Source organism: Vicia villosa, unplaced genomic scaffold (assembly GCF_029867415.1).
Source record: "Vicia villosa cultivar HV-30 ecotype Madison, WI unplaced genomic scaffold, Vvil1.0 ctg.000479F_1_1_2_unsc, whole genome shotgun sequence".
Taxonomy (NCBI): domain Eukaryota; kingdom Viridiplantae; phylum Streptophyta; class Magnoliopsida; order Fabales; family Fabaceae; genus Vicia; species Vicia villosa.
Window position 1 is genome coordinate 94,531 of NW_026705233.1, and position 16,023 is coordinate 110,553.

Below are 16,023 nucleotides of genomic sequence, written 5' to 3' on the forward strand. Positions count from 1 at the left end.
ATATGAGATAAAATTCATTCTCTAAACTTTAATTTTACTTCTTTTTCTCTATATCACAAATAGATATAAACCTTGCATCTCCCTTGAAGAATCTCCCTAGCGTCTCTAAACGGTTTCTGGATACTTATTAGTTACATCCTTCACATTCATAAAGGATGTGAAAGCTTCTTATGATTAACACGATAGCCAAACAAGAATATAACTTAAATACTTGTCTTTTGAGTTTGACCACCATGATCTAAAGTAATCTATTTGTTGAAAAAAACAGTTCCTTGCCAGTTACACAATTTAGGTTCAAAAGCCACTTGATGAATAATCAAAAAATTAACAATGCCTGTTTATGATTCAACCGGGTTGATTACAAGATTTTGGTTTGCAATTGTACATGACAAGCAATATAGTGAGTCGAAATTGAAAACGACACCTAACTGTATTCATTCATTCAATCAATCAAGTAACATAGTAAAGCAAAAGAGAGTGTGTGTTTATAATAATACAATAAAACACTAAAAAAACATAGAAATGAAATTCAGATTTGTCTGGCAGCAGCATCAGCAACAAAAGGCAAGTAAGGAGTACGCCCCAAAAGACAAGACAAAGCACTATAAACAAAACAGAGAATACTGAAAACAAACACCACATTGTGAGACCAAACCATAACCTTAAACGCCAATCCATATCTACCAGGAGAGAAGATCCTCTGAAACAGAAGCGGAAGCACCAGTAGAACATCGAGCGTGAGTGCTTGCATAGCGTTGAATCTAACAAACTGAGGGAAGCTAGGGTTTCTCACTATCCCCAAATAAAGAGCAAAGAATGCCACAAACGAAGCGTAAGGGAGGGATCTATAGAAGGAGAGGAAGGGAATGATTGGATCGAAGAGGAGTGCGAATTTAGGGTATTGTGTGAGGATGTTGTGGCCGTATTGGAGGGAATTGAAGAATGGGAGTGTGTATGCGGCGATTGAGATTAACCGTTCCGGTGGTGCGGGTGAGGATAGGTTGGCTTTAACGACGGCGTTTCGGAGTTTGAGTTTTGAGGGGGGTGGTGTTAAGGGTGAGAATGAAAGGGAATTGGGTTTTGGTTTGAGGGTTTGGGTGGAAGGCTTGTGGGTGTGGTGGAATGTGCAAGGACGGAGAAGAGCAAGGGATGCCATTTTTTTGAAATTGAGTTTTTGGTAACTGCTGCTGCTGCAATGAAATGCAACTGTTTTAGGGCTTTGTTTCGGTATTCATCCTTACATTCATTGGGCTGGGCTAGCTATACTACGTAGAGACTCGTTAATAAACATTCGTATAAATTTGTATTTTTAAAATGAGTTTAATTGGAATGCATGAAGAAGTTTTACACCGTAAGTGAATAATGAACGTTGAATGTAAATTACGAGTATATTTTATTTTTAATTTAATTATTTATTAATTCGTATTAGTGGGTGGTTATGATTCACTGACTGTGAAAAAATTTATACTGACATGCATAGTAATTAATCTCTTTTAAAATAAACTATGAGGTTAAAGATAGTGCACTGACAGTGTAAAAAATCTAATAGAAACAAATCGTTTTGCCATGTCATATAAATTTTTTAAAAATTAAAGTCTGATTTATCCTGATTCATAGTTGTAATTGGTTGACAGTGTAACATTGTCAGTGCATCACCCATTTTCTCATAAACTATTACTATTTATAATTACTATACAGATAAAATATTTGGTTGACTAAATGTTTGAAAATGAGATAGAATTATCTTTACAAATTAATAATGTATGTATATGTATATGTGTGTACATTTTTCCATTGTGTTTTATTGTGTATATTTTTATTTATTTTTTTTCTTTTCAATTTTATAACATCTATGCTATTTCATCTTATCTTACTTTTGCTAAAAAAATCTGGTTACTCCTATCCACTCTCTACTATTTTTTACTCATTAAAAATCAATTACATGATTTTCGTAAATTGTCCTTTGCTTATAAATTATTTATACTAAGAAAAAAGACATTTATAAATTAATTAATATTTGCATTTTTCATTCTTATGTCCTATTATATAATATGTCATGAGTTCAATTTTAAAAATTATATATATATATATATATATATATATATATATATATATATATATATATATATATATATATATTTTAAGATTGGTATGTGTCATTTATTTTTTAATTTTTATTAATTAAATCACAATTAAATATTACATCCACACATTCTCTCTTGATTAAAATTTTAATTTTTTTCACATTTTTTTTTTCTACATTTTCTTTATTTTTATTTTAATTTATTTTTTCTATTTATTTATTATCAATAAAAATAATAATAATATACTTTTTACTTTTAATAAAATTAATAATTTATTTTATTTTATGAGTTTCTATCAACAAAATATCCTTTTTTAAAATTTTAATCACATTTTTTTCTTCTTTTTGTATGATTATTTAATACAATTAAATTGTTATGATTAGTGTTTATTTTATTAACGGTGTACATGGATTGAGTAAACCCAATAAAACCCACTCATACCTACTCAAAAAAGTGAGTTGGATCGAGTTATTGGATGAGTACGATTTTCAAAAATGAAAATCCATTTAAAATAATTGGGTTACAGGTAAACTCACACCTAACCCAAAAAAGCCTTGGGTTATCTCATGACTATTTTTTTTTGGCTTTTTTATGATTTGATAAGTAATAACTTTGATGTTTTTAATCTTGATTGCTTCAATTTCAACCTTTTTGAATATCTTTTACTTTTTAAGCAATGATTTTAAGTTATTCAAAATATTTGATGCTAATTTTTATCTTTTGCAAGTATGTTATGCAATTCTAGGTATTATTATAATGTAATTTTGATTTTCGCAAATATGTTTATGATGAATTTTACCGTACATTTAGACATTTGTGTTTTTGAAAATAGTAGTAATATGTCAAACTATTTATTAAGAAAAAAATGTGACACATCATTAACAATTATACAAGGAAAGGAAGAAAAAAAATTGGGTAATTACTACCTAACCCAACAAATTTGTGATTTTATCCTAACTCACTCAATAATACCGTAGTTGGTTATTTTACCTGTCCTAAATCGGTGTATCATGTATGAGTTAATGTTTAGTAGTCGAAGTTGTTCGACTAGGAAGGTCATCTGAGGCTTCAACGTTCGACCCGACCAAAAGGATGCGAAGACTTAAGGATTTTTGGCTTCAAAAGCTGAAGTGGAGGTCGAGAAGCAGTAGAAGTTAAGAGGCAGTTCCAGGCAGTTTTTCTGGCAGTTCTCACAGGACGCGTGGAAGTCTCACAATTGAGGATCTTGCATGTCGAAGACACGTGTTGACTGATAGCCAGTCGACCGTTAGTAGTAGTTATTTTATTTTTTCTATTTAAGCAAGTTTCATAGGAATAGTTAGAGGTCCGCATTTTCTACATAAACACAAGTAAAACTCTAATCTCTGCGCAATGAGTAACGAGTGCAACCTTGGAATGTACGTATGCGTACCAGTTTAATTAAATGCAATCATTTTACATTACATTTTATCTTTCAGTGCACATTTACTGCCTTTTTTATTGCTTTGATTTACTTTAAAGCCTTTAATTTCAGTACCTACTTTTACGTTAAAGTCACTATTTACATTTAATATAAATCATATACGCATAATCTAACAAAATAAAGCAATCAGTCCTGGAGTATTCTAGTTGACTCCGCAAAGTAACCTTTAAAAAGGAAACTAGCGCTTGTTTACCATTTTTCTGGGTAAACAGGTTTTGAACCAGATCTGTTTCAGACTTGCCTTTTAATATAGTCGCCTTCAGTTGAGAAAACCGCCCGTAGCTGAGACATTGGACCTTTAATTAATATTTACATTCAACAAAGGAACTCACTAGTAGGACGAGTGATACATTTCGAACAAAAGAGGGTCTTAACAAAACTCTGTCCTTAACAAAAGTCCTCGTGTTTAAGGGTTTATGTAGTGTTAAATTATTAAGGGTCATAAACTAGGGCATCCTCACCTTAGAGTTATGTCGTCCGAGCAATAACTTAAGGACTCGCCTTAGACACATATAACTTGTAAATGCGTTAGTCAAAGGAGATGGAGTATTCCACTAGCCCTTGAAAGATATGTGATCAATAACTTCTCCTGAATAGGAGGGAGGGGTTGTCACCACTCAGAAATATCTAATCCTAAGCCCAAACAATCTCTTTAAAGGCTCTCCCCTAAAGGGAGGAAGGACAAATCATTACACTCTAAATCATAACGCTTAGCAAGATCGTAACTCATATGATCACACCCCTTAGAAGTTTATACCTAAGCACATCGTCTATTTGCATAACCTTTCACCTCACATGAGCAAAACTCATAAAACCACCACAAAACACCACCATACAAGGCTTACCGTCGTCGTGAGCTAACCCTAACCACCATACAGTGTTATAAATCTATTAAGACCTCTGAGTCCCACTGGCCTTGCAGGAGGAATACACACCTGTATTTTTTGACTAGTACAAACATGATTTAGAATCCTACGACTCATTTGTTTCTATGTTGTTGAAATGCATTAAACCGATAAAGTCAAACTATAACAATTTAACTTTAAATTATGAAATCTCTAACAATACTTTTATCTACTAATTTCACACATTTATACTTGACTTGTTAACTTTTAATTATATAAAGTTTAATTAAAAAATTTAATTAAATAATATATTTTTTAAAAATATTTGGTAACCTTATAATTTTATTTATATTAATTAATTAATTAAATATTTAATTTATTAAATGAATAGAATAACTCATTTGATATGTATTACTTGAATTAAATAAATATAAATTATTAGTCTAAAATTAAATCTCTAACTATAATACTTATTTAATTTATTGTATATAATATAAAAAATTCTTAAAAGACAATATAAAAATTATTGATATTTATAAATTAATAATTGAAAATATATTATATATCATAGATAGAAAAATAATAAGTCATCTCATTTTGTGAGATGGTGTGAGTTCACTCACTATTAATTAATTTTTATCATTTTATTATGCTTTAAAGTAGAATACTTGGAGAATATTTTTATAATTGTATGATATTTTGGGAAATTATTTAAAAAGAAAAGTTTATTTGATTAAAAAAAACACAGATAGATGCATTGGATTATTGGATATCACTAGCAATGGACCCGTGCGTTCGCACGGGTCACATAAAGTCGAAATAAATATTAAATAAATATTATATAGTTATAGTAAAAAAAAGATATTAATTTATACGAAGTCATACAAATATTAATTTAATTTATCAAGTTGTAGTAGTTGTTATGAGTATATAGATTTGGTAATTGCTATTAAACTAAATATATGGTGAAAAACAGGTTTGGCCCGTCAGACATGGCTAGAATTTTTATAATTATTTATAATTTTAATTTTACAATTTCTTTTAACAAATATTATAAAATAAAATATATTATACACCAAAAAAATATATTGGTTTAATAATATGATTAGATTTAATAAATTGAACATATGATCTCAAATATCGGTTAAAAAACACATGTTATAGTAATTGAGAAGTCATTAAACATATGATCTCTAATATTGTTCAATTTAAGTAAATATTTTGTCAGCCCGTCAAAAAAATAGGTTCGGCTCGTCGGGCATGCCTATAATTTTTAAATTTTTCTGTAATGTAAATTTATGGATATTATTGATATTAAATGATTTTATCATCTAATAGAAAATAAATTTAAAGACAGTTAAGTTTTATATTGAATCTATGACAAATCTTGAACAAATAACAATTGTTGAAAATCTTAAAAGAATTTTTTTTGAAAAATGGAATGTGATAAGTAAAATATTTATAACTTAATTCCGTTTATACAAATAATTGTATGAACATTTAAAAATATTTATAACTTTTTTCTGTTTATAAAAATATTTGTAACTTATTCCCGTTTCACAAAAATAATTGTATTAGCAGTTGACTTATTTCCATTTCTAAAAATATTTAGAACTTATTCCCGTTTCACAAAAATAATTGTATTTGTAACTTATTCCGGTTTTTACAATTGAATTAATTAATATTTTAAATGCATCCCGTAAAATTAAATATGAGTATTCTTGATTAAATAATTAAAAATCAAATGAACCAATTAAAAATGCATTATTTACAAATGATATATCTATTTTTGTTTGTTGTGCTAATAAATAAATATGCATTATTTACAAATGAATAATAATGTTGGAATGAATTTTAAAAACGGCAATTGAAAAAAACAAATTTTTTCTCCAAAACAATTAAAATGAAAATCATAAAATATACTTAAAATATTTCGAAAATCTTAAATAATAATGTGTTATGAATGTTTCAGTAAAATCAATTTTCTAATTATCATAGTAAAACTTCTTCTATTTTCAGCATTATGGGACTCCCTATATTTAATCTAATTGAAAATTATTTATCAAAATTTAAAAACATGTTTTTATCATATATTCAAAAATACAAAAGCTATTATAAAAAATTTTATTTATTTTTGAGTAATTTTGTTAATTAATATTTATTGTTCTTGTAGTCATATATCTAAAATAACTTAAACATTAATAAATTAACGTCAATTAAAATGTAATCAATTTCATTTATTGAGATCTTAAATTTAGTTTATTAGTTTATTCCCCTTACGTATTCAATTTTTTTATTATAGTATTAAAATGAAAATATTAATAATTTTAATAAAATGAGCTATCATGACTAATAAGTATCTTAATCTTTAAAAATATATACTTCATTGAGCACAAATTTGAGAATGAATGTGATATTTTGAGGTTCCAACACTACAAAAAGAATGATTAAATATTTTTATTTTTAAGGAGATAAGATAAATATGAATACCAATAATACATGCGCTTTTGGAATGGTGTAAAACATTATTGGGAAATTTCATTTTATTTAATACACATTAAATAATTTATTTTCACAGTAATTATCAAAATATGACTATAAAGTATATTAAAATAACTGTTTTATTAGCATAATTAGAATATTAAATTACACATTTATAACTATAATGGAAATTCAAACAATTGCTCTTGTCTATTATTACCCACCAATGGATAAAATCGTAATAATAACTTACTAAAATTTCACAAATTCTAAGAAGAAAAAAATACAACTTTTGATTATTACTTAGTAGTAATACTTATGGATGTTATTTACTTAAATATTTGTTAGACTAAATCAAAATACAACATGAAATATTAAGTGTAAAGAATACTTTAAATCAGGTTTCCTATATTCCCCTTATTTATCCGAATCACTTTTAACTCTTTTTCTTTTCAATAAATGTAATTTAATTATTAATTATGATAAATATTATTATAATTTAATTATTGAAAAACATTAATTTAATTGAGGCGAAATGTAAATTATTATTGAATTATATACTAAACAAATTTTATAAACAAAATGGTCACGAAGCAAAAAAATAACAAATGATTTAACATATTAGTATCTTTGTAAAATAGAATTATCAATCAATATTTTGCACAAAGAAGAATAATTAAACAGGAGAGTGAAAGAGCCAAGATGACATAACATGTATTATCTAATTTGTTATTGAGATCTTAAACTAAGATGACCCAAAAATAGAAGTAACGAATGAGATATCAATATCATCAAAAACAATGAAATAGTAATATTGCAAGCATGAAAAAGGATGAACAATGAAGAAGACACAAAGCATCAAAATAGAAAAACAGAAAACAAATGAAGTAATATGATCTTAGGTGATGCCAATTGCATGAAAACTAATTTTTTTTGCAAAGATTAGACATACTTGTGTTCTAAAAAAACATCAACGCAATGAGATAGGAATATTTTAAACATGTAAAAGGATGAACAATTAAGAAGTACCTATAAACAACAATATTAACATAAAACATCATAATGAAAATCAAAAACAAATGAAGTTATTAGGATCTGATGTGAAATCAATCGCAGAAAAATGAAATTATCTTACTGGTGTGCAAAAGAAATCAGTGATATGATGTTCATTACATAAAAAAATATATCCAAACAAAAATATAAGAACACTGCATATTATATCATAAACTAACCTTTAAATATAATTATTAGTGAGTTGAGTAAGTATAACCTGCAAAAAAAATTCATTAAAGAAAAAGGGTCAACTTTTTCTTTTTGAGAGAACTTATAAACAATACAATGAAATTTGATTAATTAATCACTTATGTGTACTATAGCATTTTCAGCTTCTTTTCTGCCAAAAACAAAATTAACAGTCCCTTAGGAAGTGCAATCTATTTCAACAAAAGTTAAAAATGTAGAACTTAATATCATAGAGGTGAGTTATTCAAAAAGTGAAAATTACTAAGCAGACCAACAACAATGGAAGCAAGAAGCAAAGTTCCCTGACACAATCAACCAAAACCAAATTCAGTTTCCTAAACTCAAATCCCCAATCAAGTTTCCAAATCATCACAGCCCTTCATCTGAAATACAAATCAAATCATTAAGACAACAACACTATAAAAAAGATCATAACAATTTAACAAATCAAGAATCTAAAAGCAGAATATATGAGAGTCTGCGGAGAGCATTAGAGTACATCTGAAAAAACAATTTACCTGATGGCGGTTATTGAACAAAGTTCGCCGTGGGTTTCAATAACTTGTTCGGCGGTGGATTTTGATCCAAATCCTCTTAGACCGGGCCAACCGATCAAGTATTTAATCGTTTCGAGCATCTTGTGAGTGGTTTTGGCTATGGTTTTGGTAAATTGTTAAACTTGATATTGATATTGATTAAACAAATAATTGGTATTTTGAAATGGATTCTTTTTTGTTGTGAGAAGAGAAGGTTAGGGTTCTGAAAAATTTGGCTTTGCATGCATTAATCAATCTTTCATAGTAAAGTGCATGCAAGAAAGAATCAAAAAGAGAAAAGAAGCAAAATGAGAGAGAAAGAAAATAAAAGGGGAAAAGTAGTGAAGAGAAAGAGAGAAGGACCTTCGGTTTTCGTCGATGTGTGGAATGAAAATATGAGTTTTTATTTATTTAGTTTGTTTGGAATGAAGTTAATTATGGGGAATACAAATAGTTAGTACACACAGTAGAGAGTAGCCGTCCTAAAATTAATGATGGTTGAATCTACTTTTAAAATATTTAAATCAGTCAAATTTAGGTAAGTAATAATTATAAAGTTGAAATAACATTTAGGTCGCTGCCAATTTTAAAAAAAAGTGGCTGTCAATTGCAGATTTCAAAACGTGATTTATTGAATAGAGTTTGGAGCTTGAAATCAAAAGCCATAATATATATATAGAGTGATGATAGAAATTTGAAGTTTTCTTGAGCAACCAAAGAGAAAAAGCGTGCAGAGGGTTTTGCTGTATTCTATGCAGATTTGCACAACTATCTACAAAAGCATCATGTTAATATTAATTATGGAAAAGAAAATAGACAATTGAAAAGTTATGCAATGATTAAGGAATATATATTTTTAATTAAATTATTAAAGTAGATGCAATTACCATTGTGTCCCCGATTATCACCCTCAAATTGGTGATTAGAGGGTTAATGATAGGATTTCATATGTATTCTATTTTGTTATATTAAAAGTAGATAAGTGTGAGCTAGTTGTACAGTTGAGAGCTGCCTCACTCATCAAAACACAAAACAAGTCTGACTGACTTACCTTTGATTTCGTCGATCCAACATCCTGACTTCCTTCTTTCACTTCACACTTCACTTCACTTTAGATTCATTCATGGCTTCCACTTTACCTTTTGCCGCTACTCTTAAACCTTCAACTCTACCTTCCACCACCAAATCCTCACGCTTTTCTCACTCCTCCATCTCTTTCCCTCTTCTCTCTCCTAATTCCAACAACTCCCTCCGTTTCTTCAACAAGGTAACTAACTAACTAACTAACTATCTTTCTCATGCCTTCATTAATTAACACTTGTCTTCTCTCTTTTCATATCTTATCTTATGCATCTATCTTCCATAATTATTAACTCTTACTCTTTGTTTTTTATTTTTATTTTTATAAATTGAATCTTAATTATGTTACTACTTTGTGTGTAGGGACTATGCCCCAGAGTTAAGGCCCAGTTAAATCAGGTAAACTTTCTTCCTTTTAGAGGATTCAAAAACAAAAAATTATAATCATTGCTTTGAAAATTAACTCTTGAGATTGTGATAAAATACATACAATATGCTGCAAATTAGTACAATTTTTTCAAAATTTACCGTCTTGATGCATATGCGCGCGCTCACACGCATGTTTATATGCTGATTTTGGTATCATATTTTGGATTCGACAAGGTTTCCCTTGATGGTTCTTCCAATGATGTGCCTCATGTTAAAGCTAAATCAGATGTGGAACCACCGACGGAACCTTCTATTGAACTATCTTCTTCGATCCTGGAAAATGAAGAATCAATCTCTCAGTTTTTTATTGAAGTTGCAAGTCTTGTCAGGTAAGTAACCAGTTTCGATCTTGCTTGCTAGTTATTGATAGTATTAACTATTAATTAAGCAGTGACAAATATATTATATATGAACTTTTCTAACATTGTTGGAGTGGAGAAATGAGAATCTTTGTTTGTGTTTTTCTACGGCAGGCTTGTTGATTCAAGAGACATTGTGGAGTTGAAGCTGAAGCAGCTAAACTGTGAAGTAATAATTAGGAAAAAAGAGGCTTTGCCTCAACCAGAATATGCTCCTCCGCCTGCAGTGACGTATTCACCACCTTGGCAAACGGCACCCCCTGTTGCGCCATCGTATTCTCAGCCTCCTCCTACTCCTACTCCTTCACCTTCACCGTCAACTTCTCTCGTTCATGTCAAGTCACCTAAGTCATCACATCCGCCTCTTAAAAGCCCCATGGCAGGGACATTCTACCGAAGTCCTGCACCGGGTGAACCACCATTTGTGAAGGTAGATCTTCCGTTTAATTATATACTACTATTCTTTGTATAGTGCTTTTTGGAAGCTGTATATAAAAGGACTCTTTCTTTAGGTTGGAGACAAAGTAACGAAGGGCCAAGTCTTATGCATCATTGAGGCAATGAAGTTGATGAATGAAATAGAAGTAAGTTCAAAGATTTTATCTTCTTTTTTTATAGTAGCTATTAAAATTTTTAATTTTACATATTGTGACTCTATAAGATGCACTTATTTGTTATACACCAACTACCTCTCATGTTTTTCTTTGCACTATTTAAATATTGAATTTGGTTCTTTAATTACCTTGCATAGAAAATAGGGTGTTGCTAGCATATTTGATAATATAAAAATGTTTTACAATCCCTTTGTTTGAATAACATAGAAATACTTGAAAGAACCATCTGAAAAGCACTAGGGTGGAGCCTTGAAACAAACCTTTCACAAAAACCAGTCTAGAAGTGACAAAATTTTCCCAAAAATCAAAATCCACTTCAAACAAAGATATCACCGAACAACACATGAAGAGGACCCCGCCATAACATCTTTCTCTCCTTACCCGTTTTAAAGCCTTGGAATTTGTTCAACTAGATTAATTGCAAGGTCTTTGAGAAACTCATTTTTCACCAACAATTCGAGAAAGTCCAAATGCAAAGGCAAGGTTAAAAAATAACTATGTAGCTTTTCCTTAACAAAAGCAACCCACGTCAATAGACTTTTTTGTCAGGTCTATGATTCTGTAGGACATCCGTGCATTAACAAAACTGGCCTTCCTAGTATGCCTCGGTATAACTTATAAGTCTTGGCTGTTGCTAGTTACACTTACACCTGGTGTTATATTCTAATTTTCTTGGCCTATGTTCCAAAAAATTTAGCTTGGAAACTTGAGAACATTTTAGTTTAGAATTATCAGTCCTCTCTGTCTCGGAATGACCCCTTCGCTTCAGTTGTTATGGAGAAATTATTTGAAGTAGCTTTTCTGGTTAGTATATGCCTTAAAGTCTTAAACACAAGCTGTAAGTTACTCTCCGATGCTTTTGCCATCCATACTACATCTCTCATTTTTGTTTTATTAGTATTTTAGATTATATGTTGCACTTAAAAAATATCTAGGATTTTCAATTTACTAGATATTCTGAATTTCTTGGCCTATGTTCCGACAAATCTAGCTTGGAAAGTTAAGAACATTTGAGTTTGGCATTATCAGTGCTCTCTCTGTCTCGTATGATTTGAAGTAACTTTTCTTGTTGGCATGTATGATTGGTGAAGAGTAGTGTCTAATTAATTATCTTCAAGAACATTAAATTAAGCCATTCACAGCCATTTTTTCAAACTTAGCTTATTATTATTAAATATGGATTATTACCTTGTGTGTGTGTGTGTCTGACGTTGCTCTTTTTTCTGCTTAATAGTCGCTTGGTGTACAAATGTATAATATAACATAGTAAGACCTAACTTCTACTTTTCTATCATGTAAATTGAATAAAATAGAAGAGATATTTTGTGAAGTGAGGGAGGTCTTCAGTGTGTTGTTTGCGATTGAGATTGAGTATTTCGGGTCAGATAGATTGCCCATAGCCCATTAAGGCTAGTCCTAATGGGTAGCAGGCTTTCTGGGCCGAGGTAAAAAGCCCTAAAAAATTATAGGTTTAAATTTAAAGGCTCTCACCCTATGTCTTATTGGGCTTGACGGATGGGCTATTCCCATTTTTATAGCTCACATCTCAGATTTTGCTTTGTTAAACATATCTAGGATTATATTCCTCGATTTTGACAGTAAAACCATGGTTAAAGTGTTGCCTTTCACTCTTACGATGAAATAGTAACATAAAAAATGTGACGTCCAAGTAAACAAATATTTGGAAAAGTTGAATGAGATAGATAAAGGAGGAAAGAGGTATATAGGTTGATCTATTGCTCAGGAATCTTTGTTTCTTTTGTTTTCATTTTCAGCATGCTTTGTTCCACCTCTCATTAATAGCTCCTTCCTGTAGTTCTCCTTGATATTTCATAATATGTGAATAGGCTTGTAAGTAATCAAAAAAGATTCAGAGTAGTTTTGAAGTTCCATGTAGCTTCTCGAGTTTGTTAACGTACATTTAGCTTTTTTGTTAAGGCACAGTTCTTCACATATCTATAAAGCATGAATAAATAAAGCAAAGAATCCTTGCAATAGTTGTATTATGAGGAGGAAATAGCTTATGTTCAACTACTAATGAAAACTTGTACTTCAAGTAGTACTGATTCTACTACTAAAAAATTGGGCAAATTGCATTTATTATGTTAGTTCAGAATAGCTAAACTTCACAGTTTTTATGGAAAGAAAAGTATACAGTGCTAAATTAATGAATTATATAAGTTTGGATAATGGTTTTAGACATCTTCATACATTAAACTCAAACCTTGAATTTAAAAAAGAAGAAGCATAAATATGCTTAAATCTGATTCCTAACTTGGCTTGTAAGTTGTAACTGTAAGATGCAAATAAAAAGTCAACAAAAGATATGTTAGCTGTAACCATTTTTTATGGTCTTGATGATCCTTTGGCATCTGAGACTAAATTTGTGTACTATTTACAGGCTGATAAGTCAGGAACCATAGTTGAAATCATCACGCAAGATGCCAAGCCTGTCAGCGTTGGTACTGTAAGTACATTCCGGACCCCCGTGACTAGTAACTCAAGCAAAACTAGTAACTTTTTGTCATTAGAGATTTGATTTTGTTTGTTCCTTTGCAGCCCCTATTTGTGATTGCACCGTAGAGCCGGCAAAGTATTCAAGTAGGCGGACGATAATCTGCAGGTCGTGTTAGTTGAAAAGTGTGAGGCTTATCCCAACCCCGAGGTAGAGGAAGTGTAGGAAGATTTTGTTTTGAATTGGGATGTTGCAATGTTGAGAAGAATTACTAGCTTATGATGAGTTTGTTCCCACCCCTCTTATTTTTCACTTTTCGATGATTGGACTAAGTTTTGGTTAACTTTTCTTTTGTTTTCAACTTTAAGTTAAGTTATTGTGTGTGATATTTATTCCAAGTCTTCTGTTTTTCCTTTTTTTATGTTTTTTAAGAGTAAGGGAGCATTTGATCCTAAAAAACTTTCATGTTTCTTTTCCCCACCTATGTTAAGAATGTTTCTATCCAAATCACAACCCAAATTTGCACATATGTTAAGAATGTTGAGCTCTAATTTTCCAATCTAATTGATTAAACGACAAGTTCTTCTAATCAAACTTCGACACAAAAGACTCACTATAATCTCCCATAGTCATCTTGACCATCACTTGAGAATCAACATGTAACTCAACATTTTCAAAATCAAGCCTCATAGCACAAAACAATCCTTCTAACACACTCTACAACTCGCCTACACAAGCACGACAACTCCCCAATTTTGAAAAACCTCCAAGCCATTCTCGACCACTTACTCTAAAGAGCCGTCCACTGCCTTCTTGATTCTCATCCTTGCTTGACGACGAATCACATTACTCGATCTCTTAACTGTTTTATACTCCAACATACTTGGAGCTTTTGTCTCAAGGTTTCATAAGCCGCTGCCAATTATCCACATGCATGCTTTTGTTCTGCCACAACAAAATAGCATAGTATGTGGTAGCTCAATAGGACGACCAATCCATATCAGAACCAACATTATTATCATTCATGATGTTAACTTAATTCAACATGTAAGATTAGTGTTGAATAATAAACTCCGACCATTATTACTACTCACCACACTCCACCATAACGTCATATATTGAGGATAATCACTAAGCATGTGCATCTTCGTCTCAACGATGTTACTACACACTAACTACAATTGTCATTCCTCAATCCCATCTTGCTTTTTGAATAATAGTCATTAAATGTTTCATGATACATGAGCCAAAAAAAGTGTTGAACACGCTCAATATTGCTACAATTTACCAAACCCACTGCCTTCCATAAATAAGCTTACATTTTTAGCTTTAACAATAAATTCATACATAATTTTCCTTGAAGCACTTGACACCACAACTCATTTCCCCCTTCAATAATCCATACATAATTTCAGCAAAGAAGCTTCATAACATGGAGTCTCCTCAAACCAAGTCCTCCTAACCCCTTTGGCTTTGTTAGATCTTTTCATCTGAGTATGCCATCGTGCAATCTTCTTCATTTCTCATATGCCCTTATATAAGACTTATCTATTATTTCATTTCTTCAACAAAAAAATGGGAATGGTTGTTGTCATCATTGGATAAATCATCTAATTTTAACTTTAATAATGTAATTCTTAAGAACATATATTGGATCTCATAACTTTATCTCATATTTTGTTGTGATATTATTGTTGTAGAGGGAAGCAACAATTGACCACTCTGTCCAACTCCATCGACTGTAATCACATTTTGTTGATATGAGAAATCAATTACAATCACATAGATTACAATCAACTCAACAAAACAGTTTTAAGTATTAGATATAGAAATTATCTCTATGTATCGATTGCACAATCAATAGTTTCACAATTTGTAAGTAAAACATAAGAGAGAGGGAGATTTGTTTAGACAGTTCCCCAATCATCCTCGTTATGGGTACGTTTGCCCCCAATTCTAAATGAATTGAGATAGTGAAAATTAACCTTTGCAAATGTTGTTTACAAGAGATAAAGTAGAAATCCAACCCTTCAAACCCTATGTTTGATGTTGATCCTATCTTCTTCTCTTTCCTTGATCTTGAGCTCGATCAAAAACCATGCTTCCAATTTGATCCTCCGGTTACCGTTACTCCTTCTACATAACCTTTTTCTTCGAAGCTTTCACCCGACTGAATCCAAATTACAAGCTACTGTGACCCAAGATTACTAAAATGATCCTCCAGTTACCATTACTCCTTTGGAAGAAACATCTTTCTTCAAAACTTTCACTCGGCTGAATCTAAATTGCGAAATCTTATGAAAAAACCCTAAATCAACCCTTGATCTTGGAGAAAAATCTCAATTGGATTTATCTTGAAACTCCTAAAGCATTTCCAACCCAATTGATTATAACAATCCTAATTGGACCATATCAAAATATCTCTTGATCACACAA

At 30.5% G+C, this 16,023-nt stretch overlaps 2 protein-coding genes across 2 annotated transcripts; one reads left to right on the forward strand and one right to left on the reverse strand.

Moving 5' to 3' along the window:
• Positions 1-411: 411 nt before the first annotated feature.
• Positions 412-1,242, reverse strand: LOC131628783 (protein TIC 20-II, chloroplastic-like). The gene has a single exon (XM_058899601.1). It carries the CDS (start codon positions 1,154-1,156, stop codon positions 530-532), a length of 627 nt encoding a protein of 208 aa, XP_058755584.1. The 5' UTR covers positions 1,157-1,242; the 3' UTR covers positions 412-529.
• Positions 1,243-9,646: 8,404 nt separating this feature from the next.
• LOC131628784 (biotin carboxyl carrier protein of acetyl-CoA carboxylase, chloroplastic-like) lies at positions 9,647-14,006 on the forward strand. Its single transcript, XM_058899602.1, has 7 exons — positions 9,647-9,917; positions 10,094-10,129; positions 10,334-10,488; positions 10,633-10,948; positions 11,031-11,102; positions 13,534-13,599; positions 13,692-14,006. The coding sequence occupies exons 1-7, from the start codon at positions 9,774-9,776 to the stop codon at positions 13,713-13,715; spliced, it is 813 nt and encodes a 270-aa protein (XP_058755585.1). The 5' UTR covers positions 9,647-9,773; the 3' UTR covers positions 13,716-14,006.
• Positions 14,007-16,023: the final 2,017 nt, after the last annotated feature.

Excerpts from the sequence above, each read along its gene's own strand:
- LOC131628783 (XM_058899601.1), bottom strand. The coding sequence starts at position 1,156 with ATGGCATCCCTTGCTCTTCTCCGTCCTTGCACATTCCACCACACCCAC.
- LOC131628784 (XM_058899602.1), top strand. The coding sequence starts at position 9,774 with ATGGCTTCCACTTTACCTTTTGCCGCTACTCTTAAACCTTCAACTCTA. Across the intron at positions 10,130-10,333 it reads TTAAGGCCCAGTTAAATCAG|GTTTCCCTTGATGGTTCTTC; the intron begins GTAAACTTTCTT and ends GGATTCGACAAG. Across the intron at positions 13,600-13,691 it reads AGCCTGTCAGCGTTGGTACT|CCCCTATTTGTGATTGCACC; the intron begins GTAAGTACATTC and ends GTTCCTTTGCAG.